Source organism: Pelophylax lessonae, assembly GCF_965119305.1.
Source record: "Pelophylax lessonae genome assembly, chromosome: 2".
Classification (NCBI taxonomy): domain Eukaryota; kingdom Metazoa; phylum Chordata; class Amphibia; order Anura; family Ranidae; genus Pelophylax; species Pelophylax lessonae.
This window is the reverse complement of record NC_138769.1, coordinates 380,848,607-380,867,298: the sequence shown is the minus strand read 5'-3', so window position 1 is coordinate 380,867,298 and position 18,692 is coordinate 380,848,607. Positions and strand designations below refer to the sequence as shown.

The window sequence follows — 18,692 nt, the reverse complement described above, 5'->3', positions numbered from 1 at the left end:
AAAGGGCTGCAAAGAGGGGATTCAAATGTTTATCACCAAGACAGGGTAGCATGGCACCAACACAGTGTGTTACCAGGATTTGAATTTTTTCAGTGATATGGTTTGAATGGGGCCTTGGTGCACTAATGAAGACAACAGTTATAACAGCATTGAGCTCCTTCAATGATTAAATATGCAGCATTGATTATATTATTATCCGATCAATACAGCTAAGATGGCCAAAACAAAGATAGTTGTGCTTTCAGTGCACTGAGAACAGAACAAAAAGGCATATTTAAGGGCTCATTCACACATTGTGGTGACTGGCGGTTTTCCGTACTGGAAAAAAAAAAAAAGTCATCACTAGGGCACAAAGAAATAATTGTTTTCTAGAAGTGTGGTGCAGTGAGTTTTGGTAAAATGCAGACATGTATCAAGCAGCACATAGGAAGGCACTGCATGGCACTGTGCTGCTGTGCCGTGACGCAATAAAGTGTCAAAACACGGTGTGGTACACTGAAACACACATCACGTCACTCATTCACTGCAGCTCACTGCTAGTGATAACTGAAAACTGGCCGCTCTCTAAAAACAGTATTTAGCACATGGCCGAAAAACTGCCAGTGAGCACTTTGTCAATGCCTTGCTCAAATTGCAAATAAAAAAAAAAAAAAAAATAATATGTATGTGTAGGTATATTATGCAGAAGAAATACCTTTAGAGAAAGATAACAGCTGCAAGTCTAGGGAAATGCCATCTCCCTTATAACAAAATCAAAGTAATACAGTTTGTACATTTTTTTTTTTGTTTTTTTAACAGTCACACAAACTTTTTTTATGTTAAAACAGGAAAACAAAACACAAAATGTTTAAAAATGTACTTATATCGAGATACCTGTTAAAGTCACTGCTACTAATTCTTCATATACCAATTTTTGGCTAGGTCGATAGTATTTAACAAATAAACCAACTGTAATAAAAGGCTGAAATACACATTTTAGAAGAGTTCAAAATTAAGTTTTAGCAATTTTTTTGGTGAATTGCTCCTTTACACTGTTTACTTTGTTGTTTACAGGCAAACCAATATTAAATCATAAGGTTTTCTCTAAAGTTGATTCTTTTAAAAATGAAAAATGGCACCATTGAAAAAAAAATTTAACACTTCAGACACTACAATATACATTTCTAATAAGTTATATTGATTGTGCAGATTTATAAAACAAAAATGTAAGATGCAGATTTAAAAAAAGAATTGTAAAACACAGATGGGAGTACAATTAAACTCTGCAAAACAAGCAAGCAAAGCAAAAAATTACATTAAAAACAGAAGAAAAAAAAAAGCATGACAACATTTTAAAAAGGGACATTATCTAAGGTTCATCTACACACAGATAAGACCAAACTGTGGATGGAATGTATGTATACTTTAGCTGAAATATTCCCAACATCCAATATGTCACTGTCGAGAGAAATTTTACAAACAAGATCTAAATCAAGAGAGGCACTTAAAATAACCATATAATAATTAGGTTTTACTTGTCTATGGCACCAAATATTCACTACTTCTCACTTAACACAGCGTTTGTTTTTTTTTTTTACTTGCTACTAATTTGCCACACAATCCTACAGATACAACTCAAAAATCAGAAACAAGTACAACAATGGGATTTGGTCTCATTTTAAACTGGCCAATCAGAAAAATGTGAAAAATTAGGACAGTCTTGTATCAGTTAAAATAAATGGAAATGTCTAAAAAGGAGCAGATGCGTAAATGGAAGAAATATGGTTGAAATATACAATTGCCAGTTTAAATGTAAACAAAGCAGTCGCTGCAACTGGTGGAAAGTTCTGAACATTCCAATGTAAAAAAAAAAAAAGATAGAGAAAAAAATATATATATTTTACAAGGGAAAAAAAGTGTAAGTGTAAATCAATGACTGTGCATTATCTAGGTTAAAGGCAAATACAGTCAATGAACAAGATAATACAGGCTATGCTTGAATTGTGCAGTTCTCTGCCCATAGTGCACAAATCTACATACAGCTAAACAATTTATTTTAAAATAGAATTAATGAAGCCTATAATAACACCAAATCTATATTGTAATTTAAATTAAAGACTGGGCACAGATAAGCAACGCTAAATAGACTTTTTTTCAATTTAACGACTTTCCCCAACTTGGTGCATAATTATCACAGGCAATACTTGCAGGGTTTAGAGACTCCCTTTTCTTTTAGCGGAATTTGCTTTATTGATTAACTTAAGGTCAAGTGAATGAGCAATAACCATACACAAGTACCTACAATGCACACAGAAGCTTCACAAATTTTGCAGTAATAACTGCAAAATGTATCAGTTGTGTACATGTATTTTTTTTGTCTATTAAAGACATGCTTATTGCACTGAGCTGCTAAAAATAAAGGCTAAATGGCAAGTGAATATACATTATATATTTTAGTGCAGTCAGATCTTGTATGCTTCCATCTTATATGATTTTACCTGGGGTCACATAAGTCAAGAATGTACACTACACCAGATGTGTATGGTTTCCATTCCAGACCAAGTGTGTACACACCATACAACTATTTTAAAATTAAAAAAAAAACATTTCGGTCTCAAATACTTAATAAAATACTAAAGTATTAAATACTTAAACTTGCTGCTGACCGCTACTTCATTAAAGACAAACCTCCTGAAGTGCCTTCAGAATATGAGAATTTTGGGATTCTTGGATTCCAACTTCACAGAACTGGTTCTTCCCACTAGCCCTATATCATACAACACACAGTAGCAAAGTTTCGGCCAGAGGATTAAACCAATAAAATGAAGCAGAGAACCATGAAATAGATGAACCTTGAAGTGACAGTTGTGTTAAAAGTGAAACTGCCTTTTGAAGAAAGCTCAGAAAATGAGATCAACACAGTGGGGGATATAGGGTCAGTATCTATAGGGGACACTTTTTTACATTTTCAATTTAGCGTGTCTATATAAACTACCTAGAAAAGAAAGATTTGTTTATGAAAAATATTCTTTGGATAACCGTCACATTATCCAGAGCTATAAAAAAAAAAAAAAAACTGAACAAAACTTTTTTGTACTCGCTGCTAAACATACAAAGCTGACCATTGTCCGATGCTGCCAGTTTTGACAAAATGTAGGCAGTTTATATATGGTGGAATACGCTGGAAGGCATGCAAAATATCAAAATGTTCTCTGTGGTATAACTGATAAGTGTATAACCAAGCATATTAATGTAGTTTTCAGGTTCTAAGGCTGGGTCACCTGTTTTTACAAGCTCTTAAAACAAAGAAGAAACCTAGCATGGGATACCTTTATTTTAATATCAGCTTGAAGAGCTGAGAAAAGTAAAAGGGTGTGCTGCCACCAAGCACTGTCTGGCCTTTTTACGCTTCATACCGCTAAATGCATTACTTGGAGCTGAAGATGGAAGGAAGCATCTGTACCAGGCTGGTCATTGTTTACTATGAGGCAGTCTGAGCTAGAACCCCCCCGAAACACTAGAAGAAACCTACATTGAGAAAGTAAGTAGGCTGCCATTATTGAACTGAACTACTGATCCAAATGCTTGAACACTTTAAATCACTTGACAAAGTATGCATAGATTTCTATACTCAAGATTTTCCTAGCTACTTGTTTGTTCTGGGTCATTAAAGCCAAGTATTGATGCCAGGGACAGCCATGTATCTAAGGGCTTCAGAAGGTCAGCAATGATCGATTCAATATTTCTCCCAGTACAGGTTTAGGTGGCAGGGGCACAAAGTGGGTCGCTTCTGACTCTCAGTGTATGACGTCATGAGGGTTTTCATTTGTCAGACTCGTTAACTTGTAGTTAATGAAAATATCTAACATTTAAAATTGAGATTTTTATATATATATATATATATATATATATATATATATATATATATATATATATATATATATATATATATACACACACACACACACACACACACACACACCTCCCATTTTTGTATATATTTTATTATATCTTTTCATGTGACAAAACTGAATAAATTACACTTTGCTACAATGTAAAGTAGTGAGTGTACAGCTTGTATAAGTGTAAATTTGCTGTCCCCTCAAAATAACTCAACACACAGCTATTAATATCTAAACCGCTGGCAACAAAAGTGAGTACACCACTAAGTGAAAATGTCCAAATTGGGCCCAATTAGCCATTTTCCCTCCCCAGTGTCATGTGACTCAGTGTTACAAGGTCTCGGGTGTGAATGGGGAGCAGGTGTGTTAAATAGGACGTTAATCGCTCTCACTCTCATACTGGTCACTGGAAGTTCAACATGGCATCTCATGGCAAAGAACTCGCTAAGGATCTGAAAAAAATAATTCTTGCTCTACATAAAGATGGCCTAGGCTATAAGAAGAATGCCAAAACCCTGAAACTGAGCTGCAGCACGGTGGCCAAGACCATGCAATGGTTTAACAGGACAGGTTCCACTGAGAACAGGCCTTGCCATGGTCAACCAAAGAAGTGGAGTGCACTTGCTCAACGCCATATCCAGAGGTTGTCTTTGGGAAATAGACGTATGAGTGCTGCCAGCATTGCTTCAGAGGTTGAAGGGGTGGGGGACAGCATATCAGTGTTCAGACCACACGCCGCACCCTGCAACAAATTGGTCTGCATAGCTGTAGTCTTATAAGGAAGCCTCTTCTAAAAATTATGCACAAGAAAGCCTGCAACCAGTTTGCTGGGGATCAGCAGACTAAGAACATGGATTACTGGAACCATGTCCTATAGTCTGATGAAACCAAGATAAACGTATTTGGTTCAGATGGTATTAAGCGTGTGTGGCTGCAACCAGGTGAGGAGTACAAAGACAAGTATGTCTTTCCTACAGTAAAGCATGGTGGTGGGAGGGTCAGGGTCCGGGGCTGCATGAGTGCTGCCGACACTGTGGAGCTACAGTTCATTGAGGGAACCATGAATGTCAACATGTACTGTGACATACTGAAGCAGAGCATGATCTCCTCTCTTCAGAGACTGGGCCGCAGGGCAGTATTCCAACATGATAACGACCCCAAACACACCTCCAAGACTAGCTAAAAAAGCGGAGGGTAAAGGTGATGGACTGGCCAAGCATGTCTCCAGACCTAAACCCTATTGAGCATCTGTGGGGCATCCTCAAATGGAAGGTGGAGGAGCGAAAACTCTCCATCATCAACCAGCTCCGTGATGTCGTCGTGGAGGAGGCAACCTTTGAAGCTCTGGTGAACTCCATGCCCAAGAGCATTAAGGCAGTGCTGGATAATCATAGTGGCCACACAAAATATTGACACTATGGGCCAAATAAGAACATATTCACTTAGGGGTGTACTCACTTTTGTTGCAGTTTAGACATTAATGGCTGTGTGTTGAGTTATTTTGAGGGGACAGCAAATGTACACTGCTACAATGTAAAGTAGTGCGTGTACAGCTTGTATAACAAAGTGTCATTTCTTCAGTGTTGTCACATGAAAAGATAATAAAACATAAAAAAAAATATGAGGGGTATACACACTTTTGTAAGAATATATATATATATATATATATATATATATATATTATATATAGTCAAATTCTTGATGATTGTTTACTAGTTGTAATACTAAGGCAGATGCAGTTGAGGAGGAACATTCTGAATACAATGCAAGACTTTTAGTAGTGTTCAGCATAAAATAATTTCAAATAATGTTTGAATTCTGAAAAATGTTACTATCCACAACTTTACTTTAAAACCTATATGTATTTTGTGGCTCTGCATCTGATAGATGCTATTATTTTGCAGATTTTTGCTACTAGTACACTTAGAATAGCAGATAAATTTGGCTCTTAAGTACAAAGCCTTTTCTCTTACCAAAATGTATTCAAGCATTAAAACTAGAACAAGTAAAGCCTTGTACACACCTACCGCAATTTGGCCAGTTCAGCAGGAACGGTTTGATTTCGATATGTGTGTACTGCTTTCCAACAGAAGCTGGTATAATGATTGGCTTCTTTCGAAAGGTCCTGCTGCATTTGATCAGTGCTGGCAACCAACGGTTACAATGCTGATCTGTGTTTTCTAAAGCAGGGGATGGAAGGGGGAGGAGTCCATGCTGTCAGAACACTATAGCACAGCAGGAACATAGCTTGTTTGAATGTGGAATCTATTTTTTCATATAGCTGGTTGAAAAAAAAAAAAAAAAAAAAAACACAACTGTGGGCCGTAAACATACCAATGTGCACGAGCAGTGCCACCAATTCAAGCATGTCTTCAGATAGCAGAATCTTGGAAGGAATGGGGGCTTATTATACAGACCTCCAACAATACAGAAAACTTCCATGAAAGCACCACTGTTATACCAGCACTTCATTTGAATATAGGTCAAGATTTTCTGACCCATTTTCCCCATCTTATCAATTTTATCAACAGAAAACTGGTGAAATGCTTATGTATGTGACTGAACTCATTGAAAGCGCATACCTGCCTTATTGGGTTTTAGACTTTTCCCCAAAAAACACTCAGTTAGCTAGGTCTTGTATAATTATTTATCCATAGCACCACATTTCCCAATGCTTGCTCCATACCTCCCAACAGATACACAAACTAGTTTGAACGACAGTGACAAGACTTGTAGCACAATAGTTTGTGACTAATGACTGCTCCTAATAAAAAAAAATGTGGATTTATGCATTGGAGGTGCAGTGAGGCAGGGTTCAATCCCTTGGAAGGTCTTCTGCCTTGCAGAGAGGGAAGAAAGAAAGACAGACAGATCTTCCCACATTTAAGTTCAGCTTTTAAATTCAGCTACTATATTCATTAACCAAACTAAAGTCTCCTTACTTTGATATGGATATTCCACCACAGAACTTAAAGTTGTACTAATCCGATAAATGGTTTCCACAAAAATTTGTGGAATGTATTGCATAGCCCCTTGCTCAAACTAGTGTTACCTGACTTTTGTGGTTGGGCTGAGGGCAAAGACCCCTATGCCAGGTTCCTGGAGAGTAATAAAGATCTATAAGAGGATCAAACTTTAACAAACCCCACCCTAAGCAGAAGAAACCTATTTGCCGCAGTCCCTCTTTCATAATAAATTAAAGGATAAGTTCATTTTGAAAGCAAAAAATTACATCTTAATGCAGGTAAAAAAAAGTGCATTTATTACAATTTTTTTTATTAGTAGCCTGTAAAGCATTGTACCAACGATGAGCAGATAATGGGTGCAATTTTAGGCTCCTGTAGACTGTCGGTGTTAGCTGTCTGCCCGTACCTCGTATAGGCAGGCAGATACTGAATGACAGGAAGCATCAATGAGCTACCTAGATCGCTCATCAGTGCTCTGATAGTTCATTGAGAACTACAAGCAGTCAGCTGCAATGGCGATAACTGTAGGGGGTCTCATTCACAGAAATTTGAAAGAATGACATGGCTGGGTGGGTAGAACCCCACATGGCTGCGTGCGTTTTAAAGAAAAAATTGTGACAGCAAGTACGGGGAAAAGATCCCCGGCCCAGTTTCCCAATGGGGACTCAGTGGAGGGGGGAGGGGGGTGTTAATGTAATATGTTATGAAAGCTGAACCAAGTCTGGCAAAGTTACAGTGCAGCACCATACATTTTCAGTCTAACTCACAAAGTCAAACAAGGCCCACGGGCTGAATCTGGCCCGCCAGGCCAATTCATACGAACCTCTTACCTTTCCTGCTGCTACAGCACCCCCCTCCTTGTCTCAGCAGACGAAAAGGGAAAGAAAGGAGGCATCTCTAAGTGTAATAGTACAGGATTTATTGGAGAATAAGCATTAAAACCACTCACAAGATCTGAGAAGTTGAAAGGCATGTAAAATAGATGTCCTTTGTGAACCGTCAAATTTTCCTCTGGCCACGGCAGCATGCGGAAGAGGGGATCCGTGCTACATGATGTAACAGCCGGCTGTACAGAGACTTCCTGACTGACGCTGGCTGGTTGGTAGACAAGCCAAGATTAAGGCCTGTAGCGCAAACACCGTGCTGGAGGAGGAAGTGACGCGCGACGCGTTTCCGAGCTGGCAAGCTGCGATGACGTATGCAGCGACGCTCCTTCAATAGCGAGGCGATTGTGGCCAGAGGAAAAATTTGACTCCAGCGCTCCTTTAGTTCTCCCTCCAGACCCTGTACTTTCTGCTTACCTGCTCCACCCCCCCCCCCTCTTCCTGTCAGCAACACAAGGTAAGGGGATGCACTGGGATCTAAGGGAGGGTGGGGGATTCTTGACTTCTGATGGTGGGGTGCTCTGGACATCTAGTCTTACAGATACAACAGGGCAACCATAATGCTAATGTGGCCTGCAATAAATTAAAGTTTGACAACCCTGGTCTAACTGAATGGCAGTCATAAGTTTGTCTGCAAAAGGTGCAGCATTTGTTTTTTGTAAATCCTTCTTGACTGAACAGTGAAAGAAATAGTCTGATATGGACTAAAATGAAGACATGAAAAAAGAAAAAAAAAAATTAAAAACAAACATTTTAAACAAGGTCAGATGTAAAGTACATTTTGGGAATTCAATTGTGGCTCTATAAATTAAGTATTTACACTGTCATTTACAAATCACATCCATCATTTTTGTTCAGTCTTGACACAAAAAAACATTATGCACTTATTCGCAATTCCCAGTTTTGTAGTACTCTGTCTGCTACAATCAAACTTTGAGGGCAGCAGAGGCACTTACTGGTTATACCAAAGAAAAAGTGAAGAAGGCACAATACTATCACATAGCAAGCTTACTTGAATTAAGCAGCAAAACACAGAATAAAAGCCACAACAATGTTTATGCGACAACACTGCTCAAAAAACACAATGCTTTACCTAAAGGGTCAGTAAAGACATGTAAAAGTGGAACCAGTATCATCCACAAATATGTACAAAAAAATTCCATACTAGGACACAATGAAAGATATTGCACATCTTGGTTGTAGTTTATGTGGAGCACAGTACAGCCATTTTGATTAAAGGGAGCTGCCTACAGAATCCTGCAAAGGTCATACTAATAAAATGTCTGCAAAATAAACTTCCTTTGAGACCCAACTCTAGGCTAAAATAGAACTAACTCCAATCAACACATGTTTACATACACCCGTTTGTGAATGTAGCTAGTATATTTTCATATAAAGTATGACATTTAGGTCTACTGGCCCTTAAAAATAAGTTGGGTGCAAACTTGAGCAATTCAAATGGAGCATTTGTAAACATTCAATAGCATAGGATAATGTCAGTGAAAATATTGAAAGACAGTTGAAATTATAGGTAAGGTCCACCTCACTGCCCCCCCCCCCCCCCCATTGTTCAGCAAGCTACCTATCAGATTAATGGCCCAAAAGACAGAGGGAAGGAGGGGGTGGAGCCAGGGCCAAGTTTTTAAAAAGGAATAGACACTTTTGGATTACAAGCTTTTAAAGCCAGATCATTTTGTCATCATATTCTCTATATGAAGCGCTCAGGTTTGTGCCAGCTTAACTTTAAAAAGGTATACCTGCTATACAATTGTAAATATTACTGTACTGTAAATAGAAAATTGATACAAGCTGACCAAGCTAGTCAGCATGATCATTTAGATGAGTGGTAGTTCGTTTTTTTTAAATTGGATATTACTGGCAGGCTTGCAGCAAATAATCCCAAAATTTAGAGCACTAGCGAAAAACAACTGATCAGTACCAGAGTAACATTCATCGGCCTAAAGAAAATGGCACATCAGGACTCATTTTTTTATGTTTTTATTTGTGCAATTCTCCCCATCTTGTGCAATCACTATTTTACACCAAGACACTTTCAAATAAAATTAGCCCAAGAAATGGGGGACTGAATTTTATGTATTGTGCCCAGTGATAGGAAGTGTTTTGCTGCCCCAAAGTCCAGATTGGTTCTATTTGTTTTCACCATACAAACAATATTGTTAAAATAGGCAACAGCAGCTATTTCAGGTACTTTTATCCATGAAGTTCCATTAGATCTTCTAGAAACACAAAGTTTCTACCCCAAATAGAAGGTTTTAGATCCTGATACGCAAACAAATCTCTTCACAAGACAATATATACATTTGGTACCAATTTTCTTTGTCTGAGGAGCATGGTTTCAGAAAAGAGCAATAACTCCAGTCCAATAAGTTTAGTATTATAAACAAAACAAAAAAAAAAAAAGCTATTTAGCCAGGTCAAATGTGTTGCAGGAGGAAGAGAATTGTGGGTGAACTTGCCACCTTCGGTTTTAATTTGTTCCATTTTGTACCCTAAAAGCTTTTATTAGTAATGACTGCTTACCTTTCAATACTGCCCATGGTAAATGTGAATGTCACATTTTTATGGAATTAGATATGGCAAACATAAAAATGCATTGGGAAAAAAAAATATATATATTTAATTTTTTAACCTTAAACCAGGGGTATTCGATAGAAAAGGAAAACCAAGGCTAATTATTTTCACTGCAAAACACTGCTGTTTCACCATTGTACAACTCACTTATATTATAGCAAAGATGTTTTATTCAAAATAAAACAAATTTACAGAAAAAATATATATTGCTTTTTGCATGGTCTGTGCTAGCTGGCCCTTATAGAGGTGGTTTCTATAGATCATCTGGCATACTGAACTAAAAAGCTGTCAAACGATAACCTCAGAATAACACAGGAGGAGAATCACATCCTGTGTCACTCTGTGTGGTGTCCAGCGGGGCTATTCATCGTAAATGGCACCCTAGGGCACTGTACATAAGAACACAGCACACCACAGTGCACATTTTGTACTTTGTGGTACGCTGGATTGCTTAAAACATGGTCATGTTCATTTTTTTTATTAATTGCAGTGAAACGGGTTTGCAGCCTATTCATAGTATGCAGAAATGCAACAGAAAATGGAATGCAGCAATAGATGGGACAAAAGTAAGCATGGGCTCTAAGAAGCAAAACTATTATATTTTTTCCAATCACTGTGCCACTTTTTCTGTGTCAGCGGTATGTTTCCAACACGTTTAGCACTTTCAAACAAAAAAAGTGCAGGAGATTCCAGAAGTTCAATGAATGGAAACCAAATCAGGCCTAGCCTGGTCAAAGTTAGCTTACATCCAACCAGGCAAAGATTCAACAAATTTGCACCACAGTTTTTAGTTTCATGTACAAAAATAATTACCAAAAAGGAACGCTTAACTGGCAAATACAGAGCAAACTGTACGTTCCAGCAGGATAGAAAAATCACTCTCCAAAGACTATGGTTAGGAGGAGCGATCACCAATGAACGAATGCACAGATTAGTTAATTGTGGAGTTCCTGAGACATCTGTTTACATTACCAGCACAAGGATCTGCATGATTATATATGCTCCAACTGGGTTAATGAAAAATTCTCACTTTTCACATGTTAAGTCATCATTTGCATTTTAAACACAGTCAAAATGTATAGGATCATGTAGATCTCATATATACTACTAGATCTCCATCCACTAATATACTACTAGATCTCCATCCACTAAATGAAACAAATCACCTCGCCCTATAAGTGACACTTCTGAGCTTGCCATCAATTTTATTACAAGCTATAGTGAATATTGACACTTATTCCAGGGGGGAGTTTTTTTTTTACGAAAGCCCTTTACGGTGGAAAGTGAAAAATAATTTAATAGCATACAAATTCTCTCCCCTTTGTTTTTGCTATACAACTGTATGTCATCATTAAACATTTTTAAACCATTTTGTTTTTTATCCAATTTTAGCACTTTGCACAGACAAACAAGGGTGCCATAAAGAAAAAAAAATACAAGTTCTAAAACACAAAATTACTCAACCTGCAAATTTGGATGGAAATAAAAAAAACAGACCTGAACTACAAACATCGACATATATGATTAAGAGCAGCCCTTTTAAGCTTTAGAACACCAGGGCTATGTTCAGTTTAACATGTTAACGCAGCCCAATAAATTGGAGCTGGACAGCCCTGCTTTGAGCACGATGGCCTAAAGTTCAGTTCAATCATACAACATGGACTCCGAGAAAGTGGCTCTCAGTATATGACCTACATAACCTTATCTATTGGTGGATGAAGATTAGGCGTCCCTGACCTTTCAGGCTTTAACACAATAGCCTGCAATGTTATTAGTTCCTGATGAGAAAAACCTGTAACCCCTTCAGTGACAAACGGAGCCACTGAAAATGGGGCCAATAAAAACAGTTTATCCTTTTTAATTTACAAAACCTAAGAAGCAAAGAATAAAGAGGCTGAAATGTTAGATAAAAAGTCATGTTCAACACTTGACTCAGACTGCAGTGAATACTAAATTTCCTTCAAAAAAAAAAAAAAGGTGGCATTAACAAGGCTTACGTGTACTGAATAATTTTTTGAAACAAAGCTCCTATTGAACATCAAATAAGTGGTGGAGTGCACTATTAGTATAATAATATGTATATATAGATATATATCTGTCATATAGAACGCCTGGAACCAAAAGAAACAGGGAAAACAGATCTCTTATAAACTCTTATACAGTTTTATTTGCATCTTCCTGTTGGAGTTGCAAACATAATGGCAATGCTAGTTCTCTGTCCCACTGACTGATGTAAAAAAAAGTGGATTAGGCAAGTGAGCACTCCATTAAAGACGATCCATCCAGCACGTGCATGGACCCAACCCAGGTCATCCTCCAAAAGGAACAAACCAGTGCTGCATCTGTATGTCTTTACAAACTTCACAGTATGAACTTTCCCAATATGCTGAAGAAAACAATTGGTAAAGCTGACCAGTTTTTCTTTTTTTTTTTTTAAGGATTGAAATTAACAGCTTTGTCCTTCCGTGGTCTGTGACATAAGAAATGATTGCACAACTTCTTCTGTTGACAGGGGACAAGTATTTACATCCTCCAGGGCATCGGTGACTGAAAATTGACGATCTCGTAATCTGTTCCAGTTTGCCAATATATTGTGATACTCAAATACCTTCTCAAAATTGCCAACAGAATTATAAAGTTTAATTAAGCCCCTGTAATCATACTCCAGTCCACTGTAACCTTCTCCAAATAACTTCTTTCCTGCAAATACAAAGCAAAAAATTAGAGACTAAAAGACAACTGTCTCCTGCAAAGACTATCTCAACCAAACCAAAAAAGTAGACTCCAGGTTTCTTGTGGCTTTAAATAGTTTGTTTGAAATAAGCTGGTCAACACAAACTATTTGATTCACCAACGTGCCCACCGGGAAAACTGTATAAACTGTAAGTAGCATGAGCTACGTACAATATACAGTGCTGTGTATCGAAAATAGAGTCAGGCCGAGCGCTGCTCAGCCAGTCGCAGGAAACCTTGTATCTTATCAATTAGTACCAGGCTTCCTCAGAAAGTTTAAAAGTGTCTGTTTTCAGGGCTGAACTTGGGGTCCCGTCCTTTTATTTGTTCCATTATATGCAACTTGACATGCGGTGGCAGTGGTTTAGGAGCAGTTAATTTATGTCCCTCGAGATTAGAGAAGGAGCTAATAAACCATACACAACTCATCTCTAGATACTATTCCCTCCTCATGTGTAGCTCCTCCCACGGATCGATAAAATTATGCTACAATGGGAGGTCCAACCTGCAGAATTTACATGACGAGGCCTGGGAAGAGGTGGTTGGGTCCCAACTTACTGGGGTTCTAGCGGCAGGAGACAAAATTAATCCAATAAAATATTTACACAATTACCCACCTTATAGATTATATAAAAGGGAAAATTCCAGTCTCCAGATTGTCAGCGATGTCAAGCAGCTGTCGGGGATTTCTTTCATATGGTCTGGGACTGCCCTAAGGTGCGTAACTTTTGGAGTAAATTGTGTACATTTATTGAAGAAAAGCTGTCTCTTTCTAACATTTGCACTCCCGATAGATGATTATTGGGTAATCTGGATGAGGGAAAAAAAACTTAGAGAGTCCCAAAAGTCCCTACTCCGATTCCTTTTCTTCTATGCTAAAAAAGCTATTATACTACAGTGGAAGAAGCCAGATCCTCCTAGTTTGGGGGCTTGATTGAGATGATCAATAAAGCCTTACCGATGTACAAATAAACGATCTTGCTAGTGGTTGCCCTAAGAAATTTTACAAATTATGGTCAGGTTGGGCAAATACGGTGTCTGGTGATATCGACATTGAGTTGCAGTACTTTCATTAGGGCCTTGGGCCTGATTAAAGAACTCTAGTTGGTACGCACTCAAATGGGTTTTGCTTATTAAATAGGTACAGTCTTTTCCTTTTGGTGGTCATTCTTGGGTGCAAGAATTCAATATTTACGTTCTGATATAATAAGAGAGTCAAATCACCAGCTGGTTATTGGTTGCCCTGATTTTGTTTATCTATATGAATTAAAAAAAAAAATAAAAAGGTGTACGTTTATCATGGCTCTGAATGCATTTCTGTACAGATATGCCTTATAAATGTACGCGGATATGGTATATTGTGCATTGTTTTCTATTTCAAACACTAATAAACTTACCTTTAAAGGCCCCTTTCACACTTTTTACTGCAATTTTGACTGGGCTTGAAGCAATGCCTAGGTGTTTGGACCTCAAAACACATTAAAATCAGGATAAAGTAGTGCAGGGACTACTTTGAAGTTGCTGCAACTTTAAGTTGCGCATATATGAATGGGCATCATTGGAAAACCTGGCAAACGACATGTCGTTCAACTCTCACTTCCAAAGTTGCATGACAAGTTGCACAAGTGTGAAAGGGGCCAAAAAAAAAAAAAAAAGTTAGGATTACGTAGTTATACACAGAAAGTATACCACACTTTCACAATTTTGTCCATATGTCAGCATTTTACAAAAAAACAAAAAGCAAACAAAAACTAATGAGGTATTTATTTAAACAAAGTATAAAACAGCCTTCTAAAAAGGGATCAAAAACAACAGTGGGGAAAGGATTTGATCCCCTGCAGATTTTGCAAGTTTGCCCACTTACAAAGACAGTAAGGGTGTACAATGGTTTTCATAGGTGTATTTTAAAATTAGAGACAAAATATCTACCAAAAATCCAGGGAAAAAGAAAAAAAAAAAACAGGACACAAATGTTATAAATTCAGTTGTAGTTCAGTGAGTAAAATAAGTATTTGGTCCCCTACCAGCCAACAATAATTCTGGCTCCCAAAGACTGGCTACAGTATGTGCTCAAGTGGTACACAGATTAGTCCCGTTAATTTAAGAAAGTGCCCCAAACGATAATTTGTTGTGTTTAAAAAAAAAAAAAAAAAAAAAGAAGAAGAAGATACCGGTCTACAGAATCTTTCTTCCATTCAAACTTCGCCATCATGGGCAAGATCAAAGAGCTGTCAAAGGACATCAGGGACAAGATTGCAGATCTGCACAAGGCAAGAATGGGCTACAAGACCATCAGCAAAAAGCTTGGTGAAAAGGAGACAACCGTTGGAGAGATTTGCAAATGGAAGAAATACAAAATAACCATTAAATCGCCCTCGGTCTAGAGCTCCATGCAAGATTTCGCCTCATAGGGTAAGGATGATCATGAGAAAAGTGAGGGATCAGTCCAGAACTGCACAGGAGGAGCTTGTGATTGATCTCAAGGCAGTTGGGACCACAGTCACCAAACAAACCATTGGTAACACAATACACCACCATGGATTGAAATCCGGCAGCGCCTTACCTCTGTGCTTGCCAACAAGGGTTTCTCCACCAAGTACAATGTCATGTTTTAGCTGGGGATTAAATATTTTACTCACTTAACTGCAACTCAATTTATAGCATTTGTATCATGTGTTTTATCCAGATTTTTGGTGGATATTCTGTCTCTATCATTTAAAATACACCTATGATAAAAAACTACAGACCCTTAATTTCTTTGTAAGTGGGCAAACTTAGAAAATCTGCAGGGGATCAAATATTTTCCCCACTGTACATAATTGGAGTTAACCGGTGTTTATCATAACTCCTTTAAGCCCAAATGCCAAGGCCCATTTTGTTAATGGGTTAATCATTAGCAACATCCAAGCCTATTAATCTGACAACACACTACATGCAACTCCTACTGGGCTAACATACCTATAGCTATCGATCTAAGATAAAGTTTCTCTGCATTTTCATACTGGTTCATATCATAATTATAAAGAGAGGCCAAATGTCCTACTGACAAAGCCACTTCATAGTCTTCTTGGCCAAGAAGCTGTTCCTTGATCTGTATAGCCTTGATGTGCATCTCTTCAGCTTCCTGAGTGACCAAAAAAGGAAACATCACAATCACACAAATCAGTCAGCATATATAAAATGCAATGTAAAAAGGATATACAGTACTTTGCCTATGACCTAAAATGTATTATCCCCAAAAACAGACAACTGATTTTGCATGCACATGGCCATAATGAATCTAACTCCGTAATTTCTACAATAAAACCCACAAAAAAAAAAAAAAAAAAAAAAAAAAAGTGCTGGCCTTTACCCACTTGAGTTTCTACACCTTTTTCTCCCCAACGGAAAGTAGTAACTCCTTTCTACAGTGCTAAAAGTTGAGTAACGAGTTGGATAGATTGACCCGGACAGTCCAATGAACAGTCCAATGAACAATATACACTGTTAGGATGGCTGCAGCTTCTCTTCAAACAGAACTGGGATGAATCCTCTACACTCAGAAGGGAAAAAAAAAAAAAAAAAGGAGGGCACGACCAAGTGTATAATAAAATATGGGATTAAAAGAGCAATATGTATGCTGAAATTGGGGTTCCATACAAGTAGGAACATTTAGAGATGTAAAATTTCCAAAAATGTTGAAGCCATGGAAAAAAAACAAAAAACAACAGAAAGTGTTTCTGGAATGAGAACTTTGGAGCGAAAAAGCTACTTGCACTTCCATTATGGCCCTTAACATTTCAATCAATAAAAAAAAAATATATATATTTTTTATTGTCTTCAGGGCACCTCTGGCATGCTTGGATGGGTTTTGTCATCCCTGTAGCATTTGGAAAATATTTATTCTCACAATTACGGCTTTGCTCTCAGCAGAAATTGCACTTTGGAAAGGTTTTCAAACTCTAGGTGTTAGTCCCACAATTTTACTGATAGGAGGAAAAGAAAAAACTATTTACTGACCAAAACTATAGGGAAACACTTTGATGCTGAAAAACAAAAACAAAGGAGAATTACAGCCAAAGATAATTTTTGGCTGTACTTCTATGGATTACAGGAGTGCACTTCATTCGGCACCCCTTTTACCTGCTTTCAGCCAACAGCATGTCAAAGCCCACCATCAGCTGACGTCACTCGGCCAGTCCAGGATCAGAGAGGCTTAGCCAGCCACTCCTCCCCCTGCACAGCCCAGCGCTCCAGTGAGCTAAGCAAGAATACTTGCGATTTCATGCTTAGAAGGAATCATAGCCTAGTTTTTGTGTACTCTACAGTTTAGCTCAGAGTTAAACAACCTCCTTTTATAACTGCTACTTGCCCACAAACACCCCCCACCTCCAGTACTATATTTTTCCCCCATGTGTCTGTTTCACAGTCTGTACCTTTGTTGCATCTGAAGTTTATTAAAATATATTATACATTTTATTTTGCATATAGACCCATAACATTTTATCAAATATGGATGCATACCTTTTGAGTCATGTTTAAATAAGCAAGAAGATAGGAAACATTTTAAAAACCCTGTAGCCTTAGCATTTACATAATATATTTGGCAAAGTCTGTATGGAAGAATGCTCAAGTGTGATTTTCCATGGAGAGGAGTAGTACATTTTATAGTCCACCTGTTTAACTTTACATTATAAGGGGGCACGGGAAAATAAAGAATCTATTGGTGTAAACATCTGCAAGCAAAAGAAAACCTGTAATGCAAGAAAGGAAGAGGCTGCCATCCTGTAGAAATAGTTCCCTAGCATAAATTAAATACTGCAAGAATTTTAAATCATGCAGTATTTCAGAAATATGCAATAAACAAAAAAAGTGCAATAAATACTGCATGCCTTAAATTTAGATTGCAGTACACACACTATTCTATACATATATACATACATACACACACATACAAATCTCACGAGAGTACACCTCTCACATTTTTGTAATTATATTATATCTTTTCATGCGACATCCGTTTGCGGATGATATGCGGACATAATGTAAGTATATGGCACTGCGGATGACACTGCTGACATCCGATTTTCCTTCCTTTCCGTTTTTTACACGGAAGAAAAAATGGGGTTCTGTTCCATTCGTAAAAACGGAACAGAACTGAAAGGAGGAAATTCGGATGTCAGCGGATGGTATTCCGCTGACATCCGCAGTGCCATTCACTTACATTATGTCCGCAAATCATCCGCAAACGGATGGGATGATTTGCGGACACACGGAGCGGCCGTGTGAAAGGACCCTAACAGTAAATTTGCTGTCCCCTCAAAATAACTCGACACACAGCCATTAATGTCTAAACCACTGGCAACAAAAGTGAGTACACCCCCAAGTTAAAATGTCCAAATTGGACTCAAAGTGTCAATTTGTGAGGCCATCATTATTTTCCGTCACTGCCTTAACTCTCTTGGGCATGGCGTTCACCAGAGCTTCACAGATCGCCACTGGAGTCCTCTTACACTTCCTCCATGACGACATCACGGAGCTGGTGAATGTTCGAGACCTTGCACTCCTTCACCTTCCGTTTGAGGATGCCCCACAGATGCTCAATAGGGTTTAGGTCTGGAGACACGCTTGGCCAATCCATCGCCTTTACCCTCAGC

The 18,692-nt window shown here is 38.0% G+C and overlaps 2 protein-coding genes across 2 annotated transcripts in view; both read right to left on the bottom strand.

Annotated features, from left to right (window-relative positions):
* Positions 1–18,692, bottom strand: part of USP32 (ubiquitin specific peptidase 32) — a 781,032-nt gene that overhangs the window by 529,114 nt on the left and 233,226 nt on the right. The window lies entirely within an intron of this gene.
* Positions 12,584–18,692, bottom strand: part of APPBP2 (amyloid beta precursor protein binding protein 2) — a 121,053-nt gene continuing 114,944 nt past the window's right edge. Inside the window, exons 12-13 of the mRNA XM_082247807.1 lie at positions 16,015–16,180; positions 12,584–13,023 (exon numbers count right to left, since the gene is read on the bottom strand). Coding sequence (XP_082103933.1) covers positions 12,770–13,023; positions 16,015–16,180 — 420 coding nt within the window. The 3' untranslated portion in view covers positions 12,584–12,769. The remainder of the gene's footprint in view (positions 13,024–16,014; positions 16,181–18,692) is intronic.